The following is a 24,703-nucleotide window of genomic DNA, read 5'->3' as shown; positions in this document are numbered from 1 at the left end:
TTTCTATAATATGTCGTTGCATAGTACCAATCAATCCCATAACCTGCAGTCTTTAGGATAGCCAATTTTACTTGAGTACTTTGTCCCAAGTGACAATGCCCCTGCGCTGGCAGCTATTTCATACTTACATGGGTTTACCTTAAGGGATTTGGGCTTTAAAATTGGTTAGGGGAGGGAGAAAAAAAGTTTGGCCATGACTTGGGTTAGGGGAACTGATACGGTGATACCGATGATCATGTCACTATACGATTCAACTCTTATATGCCATCTTGAACTGACTTGTTAATGTTTCAGAGTATTTCTCTGTTTGCATATATTGTTAATTGTTACCGTCTTGCTCTGATATAATACCAACTTTCTTTCTTGAAGAAGGTCAATTCCATGGATGATGGTGCTGGCAAAATAAACTTCATTCCTGATTACTTCCAAGTTCCAGCATCAGTTGCAAAATCCCCTGAGAACAGAACACCATCGATTACTGAACCTGGAACCAATAAACATTTGAGGTATTGTTTCCTGGTGGAAAGGAAAAGAGGATAATCCAAAAGTCAGAGTTTGAGTCTATTTAATATCAGTCACTCAACCTAGATTAGTTTAGGTCCCGGCAGCATCTGTGGGGTCAGAGAACAATGAGGGCTGCTTCTATGTTGAGATTGTTTAGTCTGCGTGGGCTGCCATGGCTTGGTAATGGGGGTCAGGAAAAGGTATGTCTTGAGTAGGTCCTGTTCAGTGCACATTTCATCATTGTAAGCTTCTGTTATGTCTTACTAAGACAATTTATAATTCTGTAGGTTGAGCTAACAGCTGCAGAAGTAGAGTCACTTCGATCAGAACTTGCCGATATGGAAGAGAGAGAAGCTCAATTGAAAGCTCAGTTAGTGACCCTTAACTTGGGACTATTATGGGCTTTTGTGTTCTACAGTATAGTATAAATAGATTACATAAGAATAAAGATGCTAGCCATGCATTTGGTGTCTAGACTAGTGTTTCATGTAAATAATCAAAATCCTTTTGTTTCTCACAGGTTGGAAAATATCGATGAAATTTTGCGGTCATCTCGTCTTTCTGGATATTTGTACATTCGAAGTGTACTGACTGCCAAAAACTGCATTAGCTTACTTTGTGTGGATTTATACTTAACTATTCTATTTACTTTCAAGTTTAGTACCAATCTGCTTTCATTTTTCCCCTCTACAGAGGTGGGCAACACTACCAGGAGAACCTCCACCTATAGATGACACAGACATAGATGATTGGCTTCCTCGGTTCATTGTTCTCCATGGTGCATGTCTGTATTTATATATGTTGTGTACAGGTAGTGAAATTAGTTGTTTTCTTCCTCTCCGTCTCCCGTTCTAATTAAAATTGCTGATGAAGTGGGAAAATTTGCAGATCTAAGTCCATTGGACTCCACGCTTCTGTCTGATATTGTTGAAGTAGGCGCTTTACCCAGTTTCAAGTGTGAAGATGATGAAATGCGATATGCCTTTTATATTTTAACTCGTCATGGATTACGTTATGAGTGTTCAAGCAATTCTAAGATAAAGGTGCGTCCAAGTGTAGATTATTTGTTTCTTAGAAGTAGTTATTTTAATCACGAATCCCTTGTTATGGCATTCTACATTAAATTCTCGTCATATTAAATGGCTTAGTTTCTCTCCGCCATTACCCTTTCAGGTAAACGCATGGTTATCAGCTTTACAAGCTGAGTGCAAATTGGATTGTGGCGCAACAGCTCCCAATGGTTCAGTTTAGATGTGACATGTTTTACTCCTTTCTTTGTGGATTCTACTTGTGTAAATATCACACTAACGTCAGAGTTTTTATTTTAATTATTTGATTATTTCATTTTATTGTACATAACATAGCTCAGCAGTTATTAGATATTCATGGAAGTTCTCTCTATCACTTAACCAGTTACGTTTAAACTTTCAATCCTTGCAATTTTGGTGATCTTCCAAGGGATCTAGATTCTTATGCCTTAACATATAGGCATACTGGTTGGTTTTGATGATGGATCGCTTAAATGGAATTGTGTGAGAGAGAGATATATGGTGGTGGCATATAAATATATATATATATATATATATATATATATATATATATATATATATATATATATATATATATATATATATATATATATATATATATATATATATGTGAACATTATGGGAGTGCCACTCTTTACCAAGAAGCATCTTTGCTCTGTATTAATAAGTTGAGATATGACGGGAAAAAAAGACCGCAAGCCACTTGGGATATCGTATTTTTTAGGTCGTAGGAACAAAGAACTGAGTGATGAGTTAAAATAAAAAATGTGGAGAACATCTTTTGTTTTCATCCCCATAACCATAAGTGCGTCTTATCCACCATAAGAGGAAATGCATGCCACTTGGCGATACTACTACTTTCTGTTTACAAAAGGAAAAAAGGTTCATAGTCACTTTGCAAGGGCATAAAGAACAAGTTCACCTCACTCTCTCTCCCTACCTCAATCTCTTCTTGCCTTCCTCTAACTAAACTAAACTAAAATTAATGGTGAGGTCATTTGCAAAAAGTGAGCTTCCGAATTAACAAAAGTGAGTTTTTCTCTTCAACCACAAGTGTTATTACTTATTCTAGCGCTGGATACGTACATCAACAAATTGTTTTGAGTAAAAATGTATTTTCTAGTACGTATTGTGTAAAATTGACTACGTTTTTTTTTTAAATTAGTTCAAATTATATTATTTTGAGTGAATCCTATTCACCTTTTATTTTTTATTTTAAAATCATTTAGATGTGGAATTTAAGATATTAAATTAATTATTTAAATTATTTCAATATTACATTTTACATAAAATATATTTTATAAATTTTATTATTCCTTTTTAAAAAATTATAAAATTTACATATATAAACGTATTTTTTCTCTAAAATTTTCGTATTTATATCTTTTCGTAATGAAACATGCAAATTTGTTAGCACGTGCCCGCACCATTTTTCTAGCTAGGCACTGACCAGTATTGGCATACCGTTCCTTTTTCCCTACAAAACCCGACCCAATATTGGCATCACAATTTCACATCCCATCAGTGTCTGCTGTCGCATCTGTAGTTTAACCTGCCGCTGCCGTTGCTGTCATCTTTCTTCTTTGTGTGAAGCCAAAGCCGAAAAGATGACTTCTCAACTATTCAGATCCGCTTCCAGAGCCACCAGGTCCCTTCTCTCTGCTTCCAAGGCCTCTCGTTTCCACTCTGGTACTCCTCACTACCTCTCTCTCATCATGTTTTTGCATCTTCCTTATTATTAATATTCAATTCAGAATCTGAGAGTTTTATGTTCGTTGTGATATTACTCTAGGCGCCGCTGCTGTAGTTTCGTTGAGGAGTAAAGCGCCGTGTTTGGTTTCAAGTTATGGAAAAAGCGGTTCTGGCAGTGCACCCGCTTCCTGGATTTCAGGAGCTCTTGCTCTCCCCGCCGCAGGTAAGTTAGGTTCTTTATAATACAAATTTGACCACACAAATTTTGTTAATCTTGTTTCAATTTTTTTTTTCTTTTGCTGTGTTTACAGCTTACATGCTCCAAGATCAGGAGGTTCATGCTGCTGAGGTATGCTTTGCATCTCTCTAACTGTATGATTGTTTCTTATTTTGTTCATCTTTGATTTGTTTATTTTGTTTATGCAGTTTGAACGCACTTTCATTGCCATTAAGCCTGATGGAGTGCAGAGAGGCCTGGTAAAGTGAAACTACATTGCTGGATAATATAAAAAAAACTACGCATTGCTTAAATAACAAAAATGCTATTCGTATTCTCAATATATTTTGGCATTGCTTAAATACCAAAATTAGCAAGTAAAATCAACCACCAATATATTTATGTATAACTATATATGTGATTTAATTTATTTTCAATGTGTATTTGTATTTCAACATAATTTTATACCAGTGACTAATTTTGGTAGCTGATTTTGATGTAGATGTAGCATAGTTGCTTAAATAATTAAGTTGAAGATCTAAGATTCTGTTCTGCTCTTGCAGATTTCGGAGATTATATCTCGTTTCGAGCGCAAAGGCTACAAGCTTGTGGGGATCAAAGTGTTGGTTCCTTCAAAGGAATTTGCCAAGAAGCATTACCATGATCTCAGTGAAAGACCTTTCTTCAATGAGCTCTGTGATTTCCTAAGCTCTGGCCCTGTTATTGCAATGGTTACAGCTTACACCTTACAACTTATAACTGACTCTTCCTCTTTCTTACCTTTGGAATCAAACACAAAACACAAAACAATATCTTATTGTTTCTAGACTAGTCTCATTTTTCCTTGAATTCATGAAACAGGTTTGGGAAGGAGAAGGAGTAATAACTTACGGCCGAAAACTAATTGGAGCCACTGATCCGCAGAAATCTGCACCTGGAACTATTAGAGGTGATCTGGCTGTTAATGTTGGAAGGTATTGTTTTTTACAAACACATTCTGATTTATTACAATTACACTAATATATACGAACTAATATACATTAATCCATCTTTTTATTAATTAAATGTGAGATTAGTTAAACTAGTAATTACATTGAAAAAAGATTTTTATGGATACACATAGAACCTATTATATTATATTTTATATAGTAGACGTGCATTGTTCAATATTTGTTCATTACAATTTGATTGTTACATGTGCATGCAGAAATATCATCCATGGAAGTGATGGTCCAGAAACTGCTAAGGATGAGATTAAGTTGTGGTTTAAGCCAGAGGAGTTGGTTAGTTTTACCAGCAATGCCGAGAAGTGGATTTATGGTTCCAACTGAAATTTTCTTTTGTTTTCTTTTTAATCCCTCATTGTTGGTACTCCAAGAACTCTGGCATAAAGGATGAGTACTGAGTAGGACAGTATAATTTTTAGATAGAATAAATTATTTGTCAGAGATTAAAGCAAATGACAACAACGACTTTCCATAGAAGCCATGGATATGCGGAATTGAGAATAATAGAGTTGGTACTTAGCAGTGATGTATTTAATTTTAATTTTTATGTTATTTCACAGGGGAAGAATGCCTCGAAATTTTTATGCTAGTGATAAGTATCTTCTGCATATTAAACTGTTAAATAATGATGAATATTACTATCACAATATGCGCTCTATTCTTGGTTAAAAATAAAAGTATAAAACAAGAGCACCTTGATAAGGTTTGATTCCAGCAAACCGTTTTCAAACACCCCTTTTAGGATTGTTTACACATATTAAATATATTATTTTATTTCAATCAAACATTATATTGTTGTAGTTTGGGCAATTTAAAAGAAAACACCAAATTAAAAGGAGTAGATGAAAATGAAAAATTGAACGAGAACAATTGAGTTGTCATCATAAATGACTCAATGAGGATGAGAGCATCCTAAAATATACTTACATAGAGATTCCTGAAAAAGAGGTAGGAAGAAATGCTAGCGGTTATGGACTTATGGTATACTATGTATATGATTTTTCTTTTTCCTCTCAGAAAAATGTAATTTGAGTCTAATTGGATTCCAATATTGAATATTTTGAAACGTCTCATCAGCTTAAATAAATTTGATTCCATTGTTAAGAGGCTGTTTGGGGAGTTTTAAAAGTAACTTTTTTTATCTTTTTGACTTATGAAAAATAGTAGTATTAATATCCAGTGTAATTTTCAAAATCAAATTGCAGCTTTCTAAGAAGCTATTTAGACCATCTCTAATAGGGAACTCATCTCAATCCCTATTTATGACCCATCTGTCATAAAAAGTAACTCCACATCAACTTTTGCGTCATAAATAGTAAATAGGAACTCAAAGCATTTTTTTCTTCTCCATTAGAAGGAACTAACTTTAGTCCATGTTGTGATCCCACTTAATTAATTAATTAAAATACTTAAAATTAATATAATTATTTTTTTTATAATAATATTATTTAAATTTATGATTTAAAATAATTCAATATTATAAAATATTAAAATAAATACTTAAATTTGATTAGTATTTTAAATTTTACAAATAAAAATAAATAATCCAACCAAAAATTATTTTATAATATATAAAAATTAAATTTATTTTTTATGTAAATAAATTTAATTAATTATGATTCAATATAACAATATAAATAATATTTGATATTGAGTTAATATAATTATTTATATTAAATATGATTTAATATAATTAATTATTAAATAATTAATATAAATAATTAATTAAATAGATATATATCTAATATGTTTTAAATTTTTTAAATTAGAATACCACATGGCATGATTTTATTGGTTGCTGCAAATCCCTCCTTAGAGGAACTCTCAGCCTTGATTTCATCGAAGAGCTTCTCTTTCCTCTTTGTTCCAATGGCAATTGGGTCCCTGTAACTCTATTTTCCAGCATTGGAGTTGCTCTTAGAAACTTATAGAGAAGTTAAAAAAATAATTTATCTCATAATAATACTACTTTTTATTACATTTCTATAAAATAAATATTTTTAAAGTTAAAAATTCAAACACAAAATAACTTATTTATAAGTTACTTTTAATATAATTATTTATTATTTAAGTTATTTTTAAAAAAAATTAATTAAGTTGTTTATTCAAACTGGGCCTAAATATCATATTTTCGCAATTTACTCATAGTAAATTATTTTTAAGAGATTGATTTTGTTATTTCTTAATTGATTCTGTCATTTTTTTATTATATTTATTTTTAAATAAATTTTTTAAATTAAAATAACTCTAAAAAATAATATTATCAATTTTGAGAATAGAAAATATTTTTTTCTTTGTTTTAGCTGGTAAATGAGTCGACGCGAATATGCCTTGGTGCGCAAGAAGCAGGAAACAGTAAACTAAATCGGTAAATCCAGCTAAGCGGATTTGAAAGCCGCTAAAAACCGGGTAAAGGCAGCTGGGAAACAGAGGAAAACGGCCGGGTTATGGGTTTGTGGATACAATTAGAAATTGACCCGCTTAACTCACCGCCATCTACCATCACATAAATATCGGATCCTCTCCTTTTAACCCTTTTCAGTTCAGTTTTCACCCTCTTTTCTCTTCCCTCTATCGTTTTTCTGCTCTTTCTCTTATCTCTCGGGAATAATACGAACCAAAACCCTAGCTAACTGCCGTAGGATTGCAACTCCATTCCAAGGTTTGAGATTCATCTTCTCCTACGAGTAAGGCTTCTCTCTCTTTCTAATGCCTTTCCATTAGAAATTGAAATTTCAACATCGCCTTGTTCTCCTTTTGTTGATCGAGTCCTTCAATGTTCCTAATAGAATTAGAAAACTAAGATGGTTGATAGTTGTAGGATTTTATAGGCAGCGATTTGTTTTGTTATCGCTGTTAATTTAGCAATTTCAGAACTCCATTGGCTAAAGTTTATTCCATGACCTTCTGTTGATGATATGCTCGACTTTGTTGCTGCTTCTTTACTCTTTTCGTTAAGAATCGCAAAGATGCTACTAATGTTTTCCTCCGTAACTGGCTTTTTTGTTGTTACTTCGTCCTGGTTGCTTCTAAATTTTGTCTTATGTGCTTATACATATGAGTATCAAATTATCAAATTATTTATACATTATCAGATGGCTGCCAAACCTCTTACAACGGAAGCAATTGCGCTTACAGAGAAGAAGATGGACATGACATTAGGTGTGCTTTATATTTTGAAGGACCTTTCGAAGCCATTTATTATTTCATATTTTTCTCTGGTTAATGTTATCTAATATCCATAATCTTCTGATATTTATTTGTAGATGATATAATCAAAATGTCTAAGAACAAGAAGACTAGGAAGCAAAGACGAGTTCCGGTAAGAATTTCCTATGTAAAATTGTATTATTTCATTGCCTTTGCCACTTGGTGATGCCTTGTAGTATTTAACATGGTTAACATTTTTTTCCTCCTTAATTTGTATGCCGACACAGAACAAGAGCTTAAAGTCTTCGAACAATTTTATTCAAGAGAAGTCTTCAAAGCTACGGAATTATATGGATTCAAGATCTTCTCTTAGACAGGTACCTGAGTTTATGAAACATGATTATATGAAGTTTCGTACCCTTGTTGTTTATGTATTCATGTTTCTAATATTACCGTTAAATATCATAACAATTAGGGGGCTCTTGCAAAAAGAAGGTCTAATTTCCAGGGAAACCAATTTCCTGTGGCAGCTGAGATTGCACGAAAAGCTGTTAATGCACCTCTGCGCAATAGAAATTTTAATCGCAGTAGGGTAGCTAGCTGGAATAAAGCAAGGTATTATATTTGTTTAATTCTTATTTACATCTGTATTAACTTTTAGAGATATTAGAACATGAGATACCGGTTAGGCATTTGACTATGGATGCAATGCTTGTAAATAGCAAAAAACGAAAATTATTTTTTTTTCCATTATTGCAGGTAAAGCATGGCCCAACTTAATGTGCCTTCCATATATAAGTTTTTTTTTAAACTCTGCAAAAGGAGCCATGTAGACATTATGAATGAGGGCAAGCCACATGTTTATGGAATTCTGTATTGAATACCTGCTTTAGAATCTGATAAGTCTATTGTGCAAACTTCATGATTTGAATGGGTCTATGTTGAGTGTCACTGTGGATATTGATTGTTAAATAATTGGAGTTTTATTGGTTGAGCTGGTTGGTGGAGCAACTGGATTTCTAACTAGGCCTAGTCTGATTCACTGGAATTATGTTGCTAAAAATGATAACATGAAGAGTCTTTCAGAAGTTTCTCACCCTGGATGTGGGGGAGTACCCATCGCATGCACAATAGTGGGGACAATGTTGCCAATGATTAGTTGCTTGCTCATGGGAAAAACAACCGTGCGTTATTCGGTTGTTAAGGCACATGTGTAGTGATTGTGGCGCCGACTAAGCATGCATTTTTTTTTGAGAATTTGCCCATTATGAAGAGATGAGGTCATTGCTAGCATTACATTTTATGGCCACACTCGAGTTCCTGCATTGTGAGAATTGCTACACTTTTGTTTGGCGTCAGTTTTTTGGGTTGTTGATTATTGCCCGTCTCTCAGTTTGCTATAACTCTTCTCTTTGATATGAAAATTGGTTCCGAACACCTGATTACCTTGAGACCATGCTGCAAAGCCTGTAAGGATGCATACACTTGCTCTGCAGTATGATATTTTTTTTTCAATTGGAGCCCTCAATAAGTTGCAACATTCTACCTTCCTAGTTATTTATTATTTTCAACAAAAGGCCAGATAATTGAAAAGATCCATGTTCAGTCCAATAATTGAAAAGATCTTTGTTCATTCTGTGTAGTAAAATAGTTTTTGCTACCGAGAATCTGGAGTCACTTTTCCATGGTTTCTCTCTATAGAAAACATTGTGTTTGATAATCAAGTTAATAATTGTGGAGTTTGTCTGACTTTGGTGAACGTTGTGGTGGTGAAGATGATCTGTAAATATCTGCTCCAAGTTATTTTATCCACCTGCACAGCTGCCATACCGTGGGTTGTTATGTGAAGAAATTGGTGTCCTTGAATCTTCTGGCAACTTTACATTGATGACTTGTGGGGAAGCCTTTAAGTCTTCAGTTGGTTTGCCTGCATGGCAGTCTTTGTGGTATCACCTTTAAGTTTCACTGAAGTTTTTGGGTACCAGTTCAAACTACAGATCACACTGCAACTGTCTGCTCTGTGTGGAAATTTCGAATTGGTTCCTGAAGTTGGCCCTTGGCTATGTAACTAATGTCTTTGTCCTTAGTTCTTTTTCCCCTTCTTTCTTTGTAGTTGGATATGTATAGAATCCGATGGTAAGAAGCTCAACATTTTAATGAAGTGAAAGGTTTTTAAGTAGTGTAAGGTCTCTGTTAGAGATCATAGTCAGTTGTGCTGAGCATTTTGGAGCTACTCGCTGTTGTTGGAGTATTTTGTATGTATTATGTGTCTTCACTTGAATTATCCCTGTCTTTTCCTTGTGTGTGTAGGTTCCAAGTTCCTGCAAATCAGACAAGGGCTGCCAGTGGAGGTTTTCCTGCAAAGGTTTGGGACTAATTTCTTTACTGGTTGGTGTTATGTTTGTTTTTATCTTTTAAAGCTGCATTCAAGATTAACATTGTCTACTGTCTGAAGCAAAGAAGGCTTCTGGTGATGCTAACTGGTTATCAGTTGAGATTTATTTACTCATGCCATGCTTTGTTCATTTTGAATGAAATTGTACATTCTTCAATCCTGTGTGGTGCCATCTATATTTCTTGGGATTGGGGATTAGGGATTTAGGTTGACAGCTACTATTGTTGAGGTAAAACGATTTGTCCAATGATAATCAGTCACTTCCCATTCTGTGATTGTTGTGGTCAGTGCCGAGCTAAACTGAAGTTTTATTTTATTTTATTTTATTTTTTTTCATGGTTTAGCATCATTTATCCTGAAAGTGGCTTCCTAAGAGATTGGTTAGAGTTGTGCTTCATCTATATGCAAGCCTTTACTGTGAATTTTACATGCAGCAACCAGTGCCTTCACCTCAACCACAGCAGGGTAATGGGGATGTAGTGCCTAAGCAAAGGCCTCAGACGCTGGATTCACTCTTTGCAAACATGAAGGAACAAAGAATGAGAGTATTATCGAGGCAGAATAATGCTGTGCAGCGCAATGGGGTGGGAAATCGGAGGCCCCCATCAGGAAGAGGTCGACGTGGCAACTAAATTTACTGGCTGAAATCGAAGCTGTCTTAGTCTGCTGCATCCTGAGTGAGTGATGCAGGTTAAAATTTCTTAGTGTGCAAATGCAAAACCTAGATGTCTTTTAGCCTTAGGTGGAACACTATTCCTTTTTCATTCGGAGGTGTTTTGAACTTCTGTTGCTGTGCTCCTGCATTGTATATTACATTTTTCTGTTGATGTGCTACTTCACTGTGTACGTCTGGTTCATAATGCGGTAAATTACCAGTTTGAATGTCATTTGAATTGCATGTCATTGGAATATCTGTAGTTCGCTGCAAGGAAGATGTAATTTTCTGGCTTTCCTCCATTATTTATCCTTTAAGCTTTATTAATCAGCTTTTTCGTTTACTGAAAGGGTAACGTGTGTTGGTTTCTCGCTTTCAGTTAAGCGCTCAACATTGGGAGGCAATGATTCCACAATGGGGATTATTCAATTCTTTTTTCTGGTTCATTTTTTTGAGTCGTTTTAGTATATCATAAGAAAAATTACGATTAGGGGACTTTTCTACCGGTGGACTTTTCTACCCATCGTTGCTTTTGTCAAGTTGTATCAAGTGTTATTCTTTAAAAGGAGCAATAACGTAGTATTATTTTTGTTTGAAGTGTTCCACTAATTATGATGTCAATGGTTAGCCGAGATAGATAGCCAAATTCTTTTTCAAAGAAGTTTGAAAGCTGAAAAGAAAAAAATGTGTCCAAAATTTTCTGGATAACATTTTTAGATTAATTTTCTGGATAACATTGTTCTCAAGGATATTGGAATATGAATATTCTAATGTTATTTTCATATTCGAATTTGTGTTCTTATCTTTATGGTTAAGTTTGATTCTCTGATTATAGGGGTTAATCAGATTAAAATTTTTACAAATAGAAGTTATATATTTTTAAAAGGAATTAATTGAATGTGAAGTGAAATCTTAGGAAATCTAAAAATCACCAAAATGACAATTTCAAAGATAAGTTCCTCCGAATATTTTTCAGGAATAATTGACATAAGATTAGAGTTACGATTAAAATGATAAGCGTGTTGAAGTAAATAGATTAAAATGATTAGTCAGTTGATTCTTCAATTGAATATTTTGAGTTTTAAGAATTAGATGCTCCTATATGACCCTCCTTGGATCAGGTTTAAATGTTGAATCATTTTATAACATGCTTGGATTAAACACAATTTATTAATTTAATTTTGGCAATCTCAGATTTAATTTGTAATGTGTTTTAAAATTAATTTTTTCAATGAGATTTAAAGCTGTGTATGTTTCCAATATAAAAATGAAATATACCACCATCCCGTTAAAATTACAAAACAAACAAGACGAATCAACATCGGAGCTGATTAGGTGCTAACCGCACTAATCAAGTCAAGTGCAAGTATATAGAACAAAAGCTTAACAACTCACAAAATACAAGATCAAGTTAGTTTAAAGTTTTATTTCAACAATCACATCCCCCCCCCCCCCCCCCTTTTCCTTTTTTTTTTTAACAAAAGATAACAAACAAGAAACTAATCTAATAAAAGTCTTCTCTGCTTAATGCACAATCCAACAAAAGTCTTAAGTAACCAAAAACAAAAAAAGTTGCTAGCTTAATTTGAAATTTTCAGAATTTGTTTACCAATCCAAACCTAATTAGATTTAAATTATTTGTGTTGCGAGAGGCCTCCAGCCCGTACAGGCCTACACGTAATAACGACATAAAAAGCGAAGTGAGGCAGGTTTTCAGCCACGCCACGCCACGCCACCATCCTCCAATTTTTTCTACTCAACTCTACTCTCTTCAGAGCTGCCAGTCAACACAAAAGAATCCACAGAAACCTGGTAGGGGTCACATACCTTAACCAAATTCTATTTAATGTTTTTGCCCCTTGCACACTATTTCTCAGCTGATATCTAACATCTAACTTCTACTCAAATTGTTGTTCCGTTAGGAGAAACGCGTGAAGGGAAATGGCGCAGAAGAGATTCATCGTTGAAGTTGAGAAAGCCAAGGAGGCCGAAGGAGAGAGGCCGTCAAGAGGTCCTGTTTATCGGAGCCTCTTCGCAAAGGATGGATTTCCTCCGCCTGTTCCCGGCCTCGATAACTGCTGGGATATTTTCCGGTTACTTCACTTACTCGAACATTTTTTTGTTGGTGGTTCAGGTTCAGCATTTTATTTGTTTCACTAAACTCGTTGGAATTGGATTCGGTTTTTTGTTTTAATTTCTGTCTAACTACTTAAGCACTGCTCTATGATCTGTTTCGGATTTAGGTAGAGTTTCGATCTGAATTGTCTACTCTAAAACTAGTCAACTTTCAAACCGCATCTTCTAATTCAGATTAGAAGTTGAGCATGTGGTTTAATTTCATTTGATTTAGGACTTGAGAGAACACGATGTGTGTTAATCATTTAATCCAGCTCTTTACTACAGTTTACTGAGTTTAGTTGCATTTAGGACTCGTTTTGGTATAATATTAGACGATTCGGTTCTGAATGCAAGTACTTTCTTTCCAGAACTTCTGCCCAGAAATATCCGAAAAATCCAATGCTTGGTCACCGGGAAATCGTGGATGGGAAGGTAAACTTCCCATGCCATCTAGATCTTTTATGTTATGGAAGTTTCCTGCCATTGCTTGACAGCAGCTTTGACTTTTGGTTGACTTGAATGCACCATTTTTTACTTTTGGTATCTTTTCATAGCCCGGCAAGTACAAGTGGAAAACATATGAAGAAGTATATGATCTGGTGATAAAGATTGGGAATTCCCTCCGCAGCTGTGGCTATGGGGAAGTAAGTCGCCTATGCCATTCGCATTAGAAAATTAAGCTGTTATTTTGGTAGTGTTATTATTTTCTATTAAATGTTGTTTTATTAGTATTGTTCTCTGTTTATTTTGGATGTTTAGGCCCATTTAACCACAAAAGTGCATGGTTTCGTAAAAATGTCTACCCCAAGGACTTGAAATGTTCTTGATTGTTTCATATCCGCATACAAAAGAATGGTTCCGTACTGAATTACTTTACATATTGTCATGATACGCCATTGACATTTAGTTCTTTTTGTTTTTTTGGCAACTAAGCGTTGCCTAGTGGCTATTGTTATATATGAGTGTGGTTTTTTTCCCCTATATAATAAGTTGAGCTTCTGTGCTTGAGTCATGTATTTGCTTTACAGGGTGTAAAATGTGGTATTTATGGTGCCAATTGTGCAGAGTGGATTATAAGCATGGAGGTATGTCTAATTTTCAATTTATCTTCTCTTTGTTGAACTTTTCTATCTGATTTTGCTATACACTATGTTTGCTGTGGTTTCTTATTATATTTATGGCTTTTGTTAAGGTAACTAGTAATTTATACGAGTACAGGTTCCTGAGTATACATATGTCAACTAGATGATTTGTTAGTTAGTTAGTTCAAATAATAAATTAAATTTAATATTTTAGAATTAACCTATAACATATTTTTCATCAAGAGAATTTAGCCAATATTGTTAAAAATGTTTGTTTACTGTTTTAATATGAACCGTCTGAATTATGGTGCTTCAAAAACCATATTACATTTTTTTCATTTTTTGCTTTTGGACTACTTCCTCTTGAACCAAAATGGCTTTGACGATAGCAGCAAGGTATTGGGCGGCGATGGCCATAGGGTGCTGGGTCGATGGTGTGGATGGTCACTGTGTTACCATGATGACATAGCATGCTGGAGAAGAGTAAAAGAGGAAATATAAAGAGAGAGGTTCTGAGATTATTTTTCAGAAATAAAGAATGGGAGTAACAATTACTTGGAGCAAAATGCAACATTAAATAAATATTTTCGTATTTTATAAAATTCGAAAAATAAATTTAAAAAAATTTTAAGAAAAAAGGGTTAACAAGTAAAACACACAAATGGGTATTGTTTAGTGTTTACTCACTAGAAAATGTTGGTACCAGAATAATCCCTTATATTATCTGTGGATATTTTTCTGTGTTTTTTTTATGCTGTATCTATACTATTGTTTCCATGTTTAGTATTTTGCTTTTGTTTGCTACTTGTCTGTTCAATATCTACTTTCTCTGGTAAGGACCACTTCTATTGCTTGGTGCTCTATGCTTATGTGGTGAGCCTCCCTGGCGACCTAATAGCCTTTTATATGTTGCTGAATAGCTTCTTCCACTCAATGGTTTTGGACATGTAATAATTGCAGGCCATCAATGCTCACGGACTTTATTGTGTTCCTTTGTATGATACCTTAGGTATGTGCAGAGACAGACCTTGTTTAGCGTATTTCATGGTGACTCTTTTACTCAACTGCAAGCATAGTTTGTTTTCCAATATGTTTTCACAGGACTTGTGATAAAACTGAAAAATGTGTGACCTTGTGGGGCTCATGTAACTCTTACATTTAATAAATGAATTCACTGATCCGTTTGCAATTTTTTTGAATAATTTATCTTTGGTGAAAAAGAATTATTCAAGGGCCAAATTCACACGTGCATTGGGAACTCCCATGGTTATTTAGCAGTTTTTATATTATTTCCAAATAACATTATCAAGAAATAAGTTAGTTCACGAATTTGTGTGTTTTTGAAATCTTAACCAATTTATGAATAAAGCTACATTGTGTTTGAAAATTTTGTAATTACTAAGCATGCACCGACACCTGTCACATAAAATGTGGTAACTTATCTTTCAAAACAATGACGACATTTGAAATTTAACAGCATGCAGAAAAATTGAAACTCTGCATTAAAGGACATCCAATTGTACAGATATTGATAATCAATTACAAGTTGTTTAGGTTCTATATCAGGCTTAAGGTTCAAGGATGGATATATGTGGCATCCTAATACTTTCTCTAATTATAATGACCATTGTTTTTGACACACGGATATGACTTAGGTGCTGGCGCTGTAGAGTTTATTATATGCCATGCAGAGGTATCTGTATCATTTGTAGAAGAAAAGAAAATACCGGAGGTTAGCCAATTAAAATACCTTCTTTTTTTATATTGGTTTACTATTTTTGAAAGATTAGCTACTGTGTACAATACATTGACTCTTATCTATCTATCTTTTTCCTGAAAATGTTTCAGCTATTGAAGACATTTCCAAATACAACAAAGTATCTCAAGAGTAAGAAGTTCCTTTGATTCTAGCCATTCCTTCAGATATTTGTACAGAAAAATATATTCATGAAAAAGAAGCAATCACCTCTTTTTCTTTGTGCAGCGCTTGTGAGCTTTGGGAAGGTTACACCTGAACAAAAGCAAGAAGTTGAAAAGTTTGGGTTGGCAATATATTCGTGGGATGAATTTTTGCAAGTGGTATGTTATTCATTTCTTGTATTACCTTTTGTGCTGATATGAGAGATGATTCTTTCCTTGGCGGTATATTTAATACTCTTTCGCGTGAAAATTGATCTATCCTCTATCGCTATCCACCTGTGTTCTAGTTGAAAGATACTTTGTTAATAAATTATATAAATTCTACTATTATTTGCTGTTGAGGTTGCTGGTTTAACATGATCTTGGAACAAGAAGAGCCTTTCCTACTGTTAGAAATGATAAAACTATCTTTATGCACCTGCAGTGGGTGTATTAGTGATGTACGTAGTAAACAACTCGTGAACAGAGTTCTGTGCTCTGGGAATTAGAGAAGGGGGGAGGGGATAGGAAAAGCATTCCTTCTTTTATTAATAATACGAAGGCTGCTATGTTGCAAGTAGAAACTCAAGGACATATTGGTTACTTCAGTTCAGTCATGATGGTGTGGGAAGGAATTTTTCTTTCGCTTCTTAATTTTTCTCAATGACTTTTACAGGGTCAAAATCAAAGTTTTGATCTTCCTGTGAAGAAAAAGAGTGACATCTGTACAATAATGTACACTAGTGGAACTACTGGCGATCCCAAGGGTGTGTTGATATCTAATGAGAGTATCCTTACTCTCTTAGCTGGGGTTAAGCGACTGTTGGAGTCTGTCAAGGAGGAAGTAAGTTATTTTATTTTCCAGCACCTAGATTTTTCTAATAAATCCATGAATGCACAGAGCACTCCCACTGTGCACTTTTATTTCATTCAAGTTAAGCATATTATATATCACATTTTTTAACAGTCTAGCTTATTAGAATTTTAGGATGCATTAAGATTCTAAATCTGTTAGGTGTACTTTTGTTGACTTCTAATCTCCTTTTGTGACAGTTGAATGACAAGGATGTCTACTTGTCATATCTTCCTCTTGCACATATCTTTGATAGGGTCATTGAAGAGCTATTTATATGGCATGGTGCCTCCATTGGTTTCTGGCGTGGGGTGAGTTTATGTTGTGCTAAATCTGTCATTACCAAATGGAGATTTGAAGTGATAACTGAACTTTGGTTTTGATTTTTATCTGCAAAAGAAAGGACAAATTTTGATTTGGAAGGACTATGACCACAATTATGCCATGGCTGCAGGATGTCAAATTGTTAATTGAAGACATTGGGGAGCTAAAACCAACTATTTTCTGTGCTGTTCCACGTGTGCTTGATAGAGTGTACACAGGTATCTTATCAACATCATATGTTGCTGATGATCCAATTATAATTTTAGTAACGTTAAAGTAGTGTGCTAGGATTACCCAATGTGATTCTGTAACGATTTTCTTAAGTTCTATTTCTTTCGTATCCATATTTCTGAACAGTCTCTGCACCCTGTTCTCCATCTGATATACAGGTTTGACACAAAAGGTTTCCGCTGGGGGCTTCCTGAAACAAGCATTATTCAACTTTGCTTACTCATAGTAAGTACAATGGTATTATAATTTGTAAACAGCTACTTGAGAATGACAACGCAGTGAAATGTTTCGGACTCTCTAAAAAACTATGAAGTTCGAGTGTTCTTGATCCAAATCACACATATTTTATCCAAAGTATTGGCACTCCCTGAGTAAGCATTGCAGTATTCTAATAATCGAACTCTAAAATTGGCTGCAGTAAGTTGAACAACATGAAGAAAGGGAGAAAGCATGAAGAGGCATCTCCACTTCTTGACAAAATTGTGTTTGATAAGGTAGTAGAATGCATAAGTTTTAGTTCCGCAGCCTATGAGAATGATCAGGAACTGTAAATCATTATATTTTTTTAACTAGTCTTGCTTTTGCAACTTGATCAGGTGAAGCAAGGGTTGGGGGGTCATGTACGCCTCATTTTGTCTGGAGCAGCACCTCTATCTCCACATGTGGAGAGTTACTTAAAAGTCGTTACTTGTGCTCATGTCATACAAGGATATGGTATGCTCTTGTTATTTCAGAACCTAATTTTCACCGGGTCATTTTTCCTTTTCCTTCTGAAGTCATGTTTTCAAAACAGCCAAGCTTGCTTGAAATGTCGACAAATTTCTGCTGAAGTTTGGATCTGTTGATTAGTTAATAACTTGTTACCATAGGTTACCATCTTAGGGTGTATCTGAAATTATTTAAGATAGTTAATCATATGAATTCAACTATTCAAGTTATTTTCTAACTATTGAAATTGTTTGAGAAAGTAAAACTTGCTCTATTTTTTTGTAGCATACTTTGAATTTCTATGAACTTAAAAACCTTAGTATAATTACTGACCATTCAATTCATTATTGTTTTTCTAGAATAATTTTTAATCCAATATTTTCCTTAGATCCTAGATGAACAAGGAAACAATGAAGAATGAAAGAAAACTTGCCTCCTTGATAAATTTTAAAAACTTTTGGCAAATAAGAACTTAGTCTATTGACACGCTTATAATTGAAGCTCCATTTATGTTTTGTTTATTCTAATTTGAATTTCATCAGGTGGTTATAGCTCTTGTAATATACTTTGGACTTGATTATTGTGATTTTGTTGAAACGACAATAGGTCTGACTGAAACCTGTGCGGGAACCTTTGTCTCACTACCACATGAAATGGATATGGTTGGGACAGTGGGGCCACCCGTACCGAATGTTGATGTGTGCCTGGAATCTGTTCCTGATATGGGATATGATGCCCTTGGAAGCACACCAAGAGGAGAAATTTGTGTTAGGGGAAATACCTTGTTTTCAGGGTACTACAAACGGGATGACCTCACTAATGAGGTTCTGACCGATGGATGGTTCCATACAGGTTATTCTTTTTTATCATCCAAAATTGTAATTATGCCCTCTTAAATTGGTTGTTTGGTTATATTGTTCTCCTTTTGAATGATATATTCAACAGGGGATGTTGGAGAATGGCAACCTGATGGAAGCATGAAAATTATTGATCGGAAGAAGAATATATTTAAGCTTTCACAAGGAGAATATGTTGCTGTTGAAAATCTGGAGAATGTATATCGTCAACTCTCTTGTATTGATTCGGTATGTCCTCAGATCATTTTCATTCTTTTTGGGGTGCCCTGGCTTTAGTGGATTTATTGTCCATATCAAGCTTCAGAATGTTTAGGAGATGCAATTTTATTCTTGAAAATTTTACTACCAGCATATACACGCATACATTGGCAATAGTCCATGTTTAGACGTGGGAGTTAACAGAGCATGTTGATCTGCTATATGTAGTGTTTGCATTCTGTGGCTAGTATTCGTGTGGCTTGTAGTTGAATGATTATTTGTTTTAACATGAAAATGCATGAATGATATCAACTGGTATATTTGGTGCTCAGATAAAAAGCACAACTTATAGTAGATCATAGCCGCAATGTTCTGTTCTGTGCTCCGATACTAAGATTCTTTCTCCTGTTTCAGATATGGGTTTATGGTAATAGTTTCGAGTCCTTCCTTGTTGCTGTTGCTAACCCCAGCAAGCCAGTACTTGAACGATGGGCGGAAGAAAATGGTATAAAGATTGACTTTGATTCTCTATGTAAAGACTCGAGAGCGAAAAGTTACATACTTGGGGAGCTCACAAGGATTGCAAAGGAAAATAAGGTCTTATTTAGTTTGTCCTACATCGTTGTCCAAATTTGTTATGTTTGCATTATATCTGAGAGTCATACTTTGAATAAAGTTTTACATTAAACTAAAGTGTATGTCACCATCCATGTTGCTACTACTATTCAAATATAAAGAATATGAACCATTTATCACATATTTACTTAGCATTGTACACGCAATCACAAAGAAGATATTCTTCTCTAAATATTAGTATATGTTCCGTGATTTAATGGTTGATGGATCAATCATTCTGTACTTTAATAAATTATAAGAATTATTTAAGTGGTATGTATTTACCTAACTAAATTTCCCTGAAGCCTTTTCCTTTTTACTTTTTTGCAGTTGAAAGGTTATGAGTTTATAAAAGACGTTCATCTAGACCCAGTTCCATTTGACATGGAACGTGACCTTATTACTCCCACATATAAGATGAAGAGGCCTCAGTTGCTTAAATATTACAAGGTACAAGGTTCTTATGATTTAATTTGATTTGTTTTTCCCTTCGATTTTAGTCCATAACTTATGCTGTGTATGATGTTGAAAGTACTGACTGTATTTGTTTGGTGCTCAGAATGTCATCGATGACATGTACAAGAGTGGAGGCAAACGCAGTGCTTGAGGTATGCTTTGGTGACTGTATATATGATTACTGAAAGATTATGCTTCTGACCAATCGTACAAGAAAATAGATACCTGAAGTACTCTAGTTATGAGAACACTGTTTCGCCACGGATAGAAGCAAAACAATTATGTACCTTATGCATGTAACTTTGTTTTTCTCGTTAAATGGGCTACACTAAAGGCAGACATATGCAATTGGAATTTTGGAATGAACTTCTTTGCTACGCCAGTTCTCTTTAAGTTGAAAGCCTACTATTTTGTTATACTCTTTAATTATTTCCGTCTTCAATTTAATTTGTAAATTTTCTTAACTAATCGAGTATAGTGTGTAGGACACGACAACTGTTTGACTTTGTTTGTATAGTTCACAGCACAAAACACATCCAAATTAGACTCAGGTCCTTAAGAGTAATATCTGCACACCAATATGTAGATGTATATACCAAACATAATCTAGTCTTAGAAATCTAAGAATTAAGGTATTGGAATGAAACTAATATCAGATTTTACAAGTAATAAAGTAGTTGTCGATTGCCATACAAGATTTAGCATGCACAAACCATTTTCCTTCAGAAAGAAATAAAGAGACCGCATCAATGTATAACGCAGAATGATCCCATCCCTTCCGGAGGCTTGAAGCAAGTGGCTATAACATAAAGCAAGTGGCTGTAACATAGGCCCATTAGTCATTACACCACACAGCTGGTTCGAACAGAATTGTTGATAAATGATAAGAACAATATTAAAAAATACAAAACAAAACCGCTTTTAAGGAAACAAATGAGCCGAAAATAAGGTGGGCCGTAGATAAACTTTGGTTGGAGTTAATGCATACATACAATATTGATGATCAAATGTCAACAACAATTTTCGATATGGCAAAATTAATTAATCAAAGTTATTTCTATGGGCAAAGCCCAAACCTGTTTCCATACATCATACATGTACTCTTCTGCACCTAAAAGTTTTCTTTCTTTAGTGCTGAATATTATACCATAATCATTTCTTATCCTAGAAAACATATTATTTCTATTATTTATTTATAATATTTTACTATATAAAATCATATATTTATGTAATCTAAACAAAATATATCATTTGAAATTAATTTTATACAAATGAATTATGTAACAACTTATAATAATAATAATAATAATAATAGTACTTTTCTCGATAACAATACAATATTTTAACCTCTTATCTTACAAATTTACAAGCAGTGAATATAAGACTACAAACTAGTTGCACATTTATTCCCTTTATAATAGTAATATACATATATATCACTCAACCCATATTATTTGCCAAGTTGGTGTATTGGAAATAATTCATGAGACTTTCTTGTGTGACTAGTACCATGAAATTCTGAGAAATATAAATGCCTATGATATGATTTGAAAATCTTGGAATAATATCATTATATATGTTGTTTATTTTATTTTTAAATAATCTTAACATGCTTATCTATCTCCTGACACTAAAATAAAAGTATTCCTTACTTTTTATGCTTTTCAATTTCCATACACCAGGTGACATAAGACGAAAGTGTCAAAATCATTACTATATATAGTATCCTTATTTCCTTGCGTTATATATTTTTTGTTGCCTCACTTATTATTCAATTTTAAGTTTACCACCATCCCCATTGCTTTCTCAGTTTTTACCCCTAGCATACTATATATATAGTAATGGTTTTGACTTTTAAATGGTAGACATAATTTCAATAAACATGTCATAATGTTTGTTGAGTTTTCTTTTCTTTAAAAATGAATTTTCATAGTTTTTTCTTCTCTTAAAAGTAATCCACACTTCTTTATCCGGGAAAAACTAATATAGATGTCCTATATGCAACAAAGTTTAGATAATTATATTTGAAATGAGAAATTAATGTCATATACGGTATATTTTTTAAAACTTTAAATAGTTAAATATAAATAGATTAAATTCTAAAATTCTTTTTGAAAGAAAAAAATTCTATTATTATATTAATTTTTTGAAAAATATATTAAATAGAGATATATCAATAATTTTATATCAAATAATTATTAAAAAATTATATTTAAAAACATAATATGCTGAATTCAGATGCTGTTTTAGTTTGATTGCAATGAGTTTAATACCATCACAATAAAAAGGGGTTATAGTTGGAACTAGTATAGTGTTAGACAAAGTCAATTAAAAATTAGCCTTGATTTATAATTTGTAATGTGTTTGAGTATATATTTACTTTATGAGTACTGTACCGGAAAAAAAAAATTAGCCTTGGTTTGTAATTTATAATTTGTTTGGTGACTTTAATTATTTTATTAAATTTTTTCATAATAATAAACACCTGAGTGTATATATATATATACATATGAGAGTTAGACTGTATTTATATATAGGCAGCTAGTAAAACCACTTAAACAAAAGAGTACATTTTTTCTGAAAATACGATACAGAATTTGATTAAGGGAAAAAACACTTTAAACAGAAGAAGAATAGGTTTCTTCTGATTACAGTACAAAACTTGATTAATAGAAGAAATACGTACAACAAACAGTAAAAACAAAAGAAGAGTATATTTTTTCTTATATTACAGTACAAAACTTAATTAGTAGAAGAAACACTTTAACAAAAGAGTACCTTTCTTTTCATTTTATTGTACTGAGTGTGAGTGTGAGCCTTGAGAGACTCCCGCATCAGAATCAGAGAATGACGCCACGTGTGAAGAGGTCACATCACAATTGTACGCGTATCCACGGAATAATACAGCTTCAAATACAGGTGTCTCCCAACCATCCCTCCCTTTCGTCATTCATCAGCTAAGTCACTGCCAGCATATAAGTAACCGATTCCAAAATTCAGCCAAAAATTCAAACGTCACATAATTAATCACTTTTGTACATTACTTACAAATATCAAAATATTACAAATTTTATCTCTGAATTTTTAGCAGAAAATTATAACAAATTTTATTGCCAAATTTAATTGTACAAAAAACACATTGCACCTAAGTTCTGATCCAAAATTTACAGTTAATTCACTATTTTTCAGTAGTAAAAAATAAAAAAAGTTAGCAAATCTACAAAAATATTAATTTTTAGTTTAGATAAATATTTTAACTGTACTGTAGTTAAAAGATGAAAATAAGACTAAACTAGCCAAACTTTACCCTACAAATAAAAATTTGCTTCATACTATAGTCTGTGTTTGGAGTCAAATGAAAGTTTACCTCAAATTGATTTTAATAAAAATAAATAAATTAGTATTAACGTAATTTATATTTAATAATTTTTATATTAAAATAGATTATAATAAAATAAATATTTATATTATATTATTTAAAATTATTTTTATATAAAAATTATTAAAAAATATAATTTAAATTATTTTTTATATTATCATATTATTTTACCTTAAATATATAAATGAGAATATCAGTTTTGTAATTTTTTAATACTTTTTTTTACATTATATTATTTTCTTAGTACTTTCCGTACTCTTATTTTAATATTGTATTTTTTATAATACTATGACATAATCTCCCCATACTCAATTAAGAGGTTGTAGATTTGAGTCTCCTATCTTTGGTAAATATATATATATTATAAAAAAATACAATAATAAATAATACAAAAAAGTTACACTAACAAATTTTATAAAGGCAAACCGAAAAATGGATTTTATATTTTTTTAGTTATTTTTAGTATTTTTTATTTTATATTATTTTAGACTATAATTTTTTATTATTTATAATTTTATTATTACTTTAAGATTAATTTTTTTATTTAATTTTTCATTTCTAATAGAAATAATAATTTCTAAGATGGATTGTTCTTTCTATTTCTTTGCAAAGAAGAGAATAAAACAGTAATAAATAAATATAGAAACTAAAACTACTTAAACGTTTTTTTATGTCTAAAGGTTAAATTAAACACACTCTTAATTGTATTGTGGTTAGAAATGAAAATACATCACGAACTATCATTTAAACTGTTGTAAATATATAATCTAAGTCTGTATCTATTATTTTTCATAAGAAGTTTGAACTTAAATTGTTTACAAGTCCAACAAGTACACGAATTTATTTAAAAAATATGTGTAAATTAGGACTAAAAATAATAAAGTTACAAAATATTAATTTTTATTAGATATATTTTTAAATTTATAATTCATAATTTTTAAATAATAATTTATTTATATATCAATTATTAGTCACATCATAAATATACTTAAAATCTAAAAGCATAATTGTTTTTTTGAAGACAAAAGCTACCATGTCTAAACTATTATTTTTTAGTTTTGTTTTAAATTTATTATAAATAAACAATTTAAAGATTAAATTAAAAATAATTTATTTTTATCATAGACTTAATAATTTTTTATATATGTTCAAATACAGTAATACTAAAAAAATAATAAAATATTAATTTAAAAATAATTTTTTATTACATCGCATATCATTATTAGTTCAAATAATGTTTATGTAATTTTTTTATTTTTTTACGATAAACATTATTTCCTTTCTCTATATATTTGTGCCGTTATGCGTGTATGT

The 24,703-nt window shown here is 32.5% G+C and overlaps 3 protein-coding genes across 4 annotated transcripts; all 3 read left to right on the top strand.

The window, feature by feature from the left end:
• Positions 1 to 594: 594 nt before the first annotated feature.
• On the top strand, positions 595 to 5,058 carry LOC112749723 (nucleoside diphosphate kinase IV, chloroplastic/mitochondrial). 2 transcript variants are annotated; one of them, XM_072218723.1, is made up of 13 exons: positions 595 to 704; positions 792 to 874; positions 1,025 to 1,088; positions 1,198 to 1,315; positions 1,393 to 1,547; positions 1,678 to 1,723; positions 3,153 to 3,242; positions 3,316 to 3,468; positions 3,557 to 3,594; positions 3,672 to 3,722; positions 4,026 to 4,193; positions 4,324 to 4,436; positions 4,670 to 5,058. In XM_072218723.1, exons 1-13 carry the CDS (start codon positions 630 to 632, stop codon positions 4,791 to 4,793), a joined length of 1,278 nt encoding a protein of 425 aa, XP_072074824.1. In that variant the 5' UTR covers positions 595 to 629; the 3' UTR covers positions 4,794 to 5,058. The 2 variants fall into 2 exon arrangements, with proteins under 2 accessions (XP_072074824.1, XP_025653867.2); XM_025798082.3 differs by lacking the exons at positions 595 to 704; positions 792 to 874; positions 1,025 to 1,088; ... (1 more) ...; positions 1,393 to 1,547; positions 1,678 to 1,723 and having other exon boundaries at positions 2,492 to 3,242; positions 3,346 to 3,468.
• A 2,029-nt stretch (positions 5,059 to 7,087) lies between these two features.
• On the top strand, positions 7,088 to 10,901 carry LOC112749721 (uncharacterized; the record flags this gene model as incomplete). The annotated part of the gene is given in 7 exon segments (XM_025798080.3): positions 7,088 to 7,156; positions 7,565 to 7,631; positions 7,736 to 7,791; positions 7,907 to 7,996; positions 8,095 to 8,234; positions 9,930 to 9,984; positions 10,449 to 10,901. Coding segments are annotated over 6 exon segments (606 nt in total). The 3' UTR covers positions 10,647 to 10,901.
• Positions 10,902 to 12,071: 1,170 nt separating this feature from the next.
• On the top strand, positions 12,072 to 20,403 carry LOC112749720 (long chain acyl-CoA synthetase 4). Its single transcript, XM_025798079.3, has 20 exons — positions 12,072 to 12,481; positions 12,592 to 12,762; positions 13,156 to 13,219; positions 13,342 to 13,431; positions 13,816 to 13,872; positions 14,830 to 14,878; positions 15,525 to 15,601; positions 15,718 to 15,757; positions 15,854 to 15,948; positions 16,445 to 16,612; positions 16,822 to 16,932; positions 17,076 to 17,163; positions 17,335 to 17,401; positions 17,595 to 17,670; positions 17,773 to 17,890; positions 18,491 to 18,736; positions 18,830 to 18,969; positions 19,354 to 19,536; positions 19,885 to 20,004; positions 20,114 to 20,403. Exons 2-20 carry the CDS (start codon positions 12,611 to 12,613, stop codon positions 20,159 to 20,161), a joined length of 1,989 nt encoding a protein of 662 aa, XP_025653864.1. The 5' UTR covers positions 12,072 to 12,481; positions 12,592 to 12,610; the 3' UTR covers positions 20,162 to 20,403.
• The last annotated feature ends 4,300 nt before the right edge of the window (positions 20,404 to 24,703 follow it).

This window comes from Arachis hypogaea, chromosome 15 (genome assembly GCF_003086295.3).
Source record: "Arachis hypogaea cultivar Tifrunner chromosome 15, arahy.Tifrunner.gnm2.J5K5, whole genome shotgun sequence".
Taxonomy (NCBI): Eukaryota; Viridiplantae; Streptophyta; class Magnoliopsida; order Fabales; family Fabaceae; genus Arachis; species Arachis hypogaea.
The sequence above is the reverse complement of the archived record's forward strand: the minus strand, read 5'-3'. Positions and strand labels throughout refer to the sequence as shown.

Bases quoted from the DNA above. Each gene is read 5' to 3' on its own strand.
- LOC112749723 (XM_072218723.1), top strand. From the start codon at position 630: ATGAGGGCTGCTTCTATGTTGAGATTGTTTAGTCTGCGTGGGCTGCCA. The intron at 3,469-3,556 runs GTAAGTTAGGTT...CTGTGTTTACAG, and splicing joins TCTTGCTCTCCCCGCCGCAG to CTTACATGCTCCAAGATCAG. The intron at 4,437-4,669 runs GTATTGTTTTTT...ATGTGCATGCAG, and splicing joins CTGGCTGTTAATGTTGGAAG to AAATATCATCCATGGAAGTG.
- LOC112749720 (XM_025798079.3), top strand. From the start codon at position 12,611: ATGGCGCAGAAGAGATTCATCGTTGAAGTTGAGAAAGCCAAGGAGGCC. The intron at 16,933-17,075 runs GTGAGTTTATGT...CCATGGCTGCAG, and splicing joins CCATTGGTTTCTGGCGTGGG to GATGTCAAATTGTTAATTGA. The intron at 17,402-17,594 runs GTAAGTACAATG...AATTGGCTGCAG, and splicing joins TTCAACTTTGCTTACTCATA to TAAGTTGAACAACATGAAGA.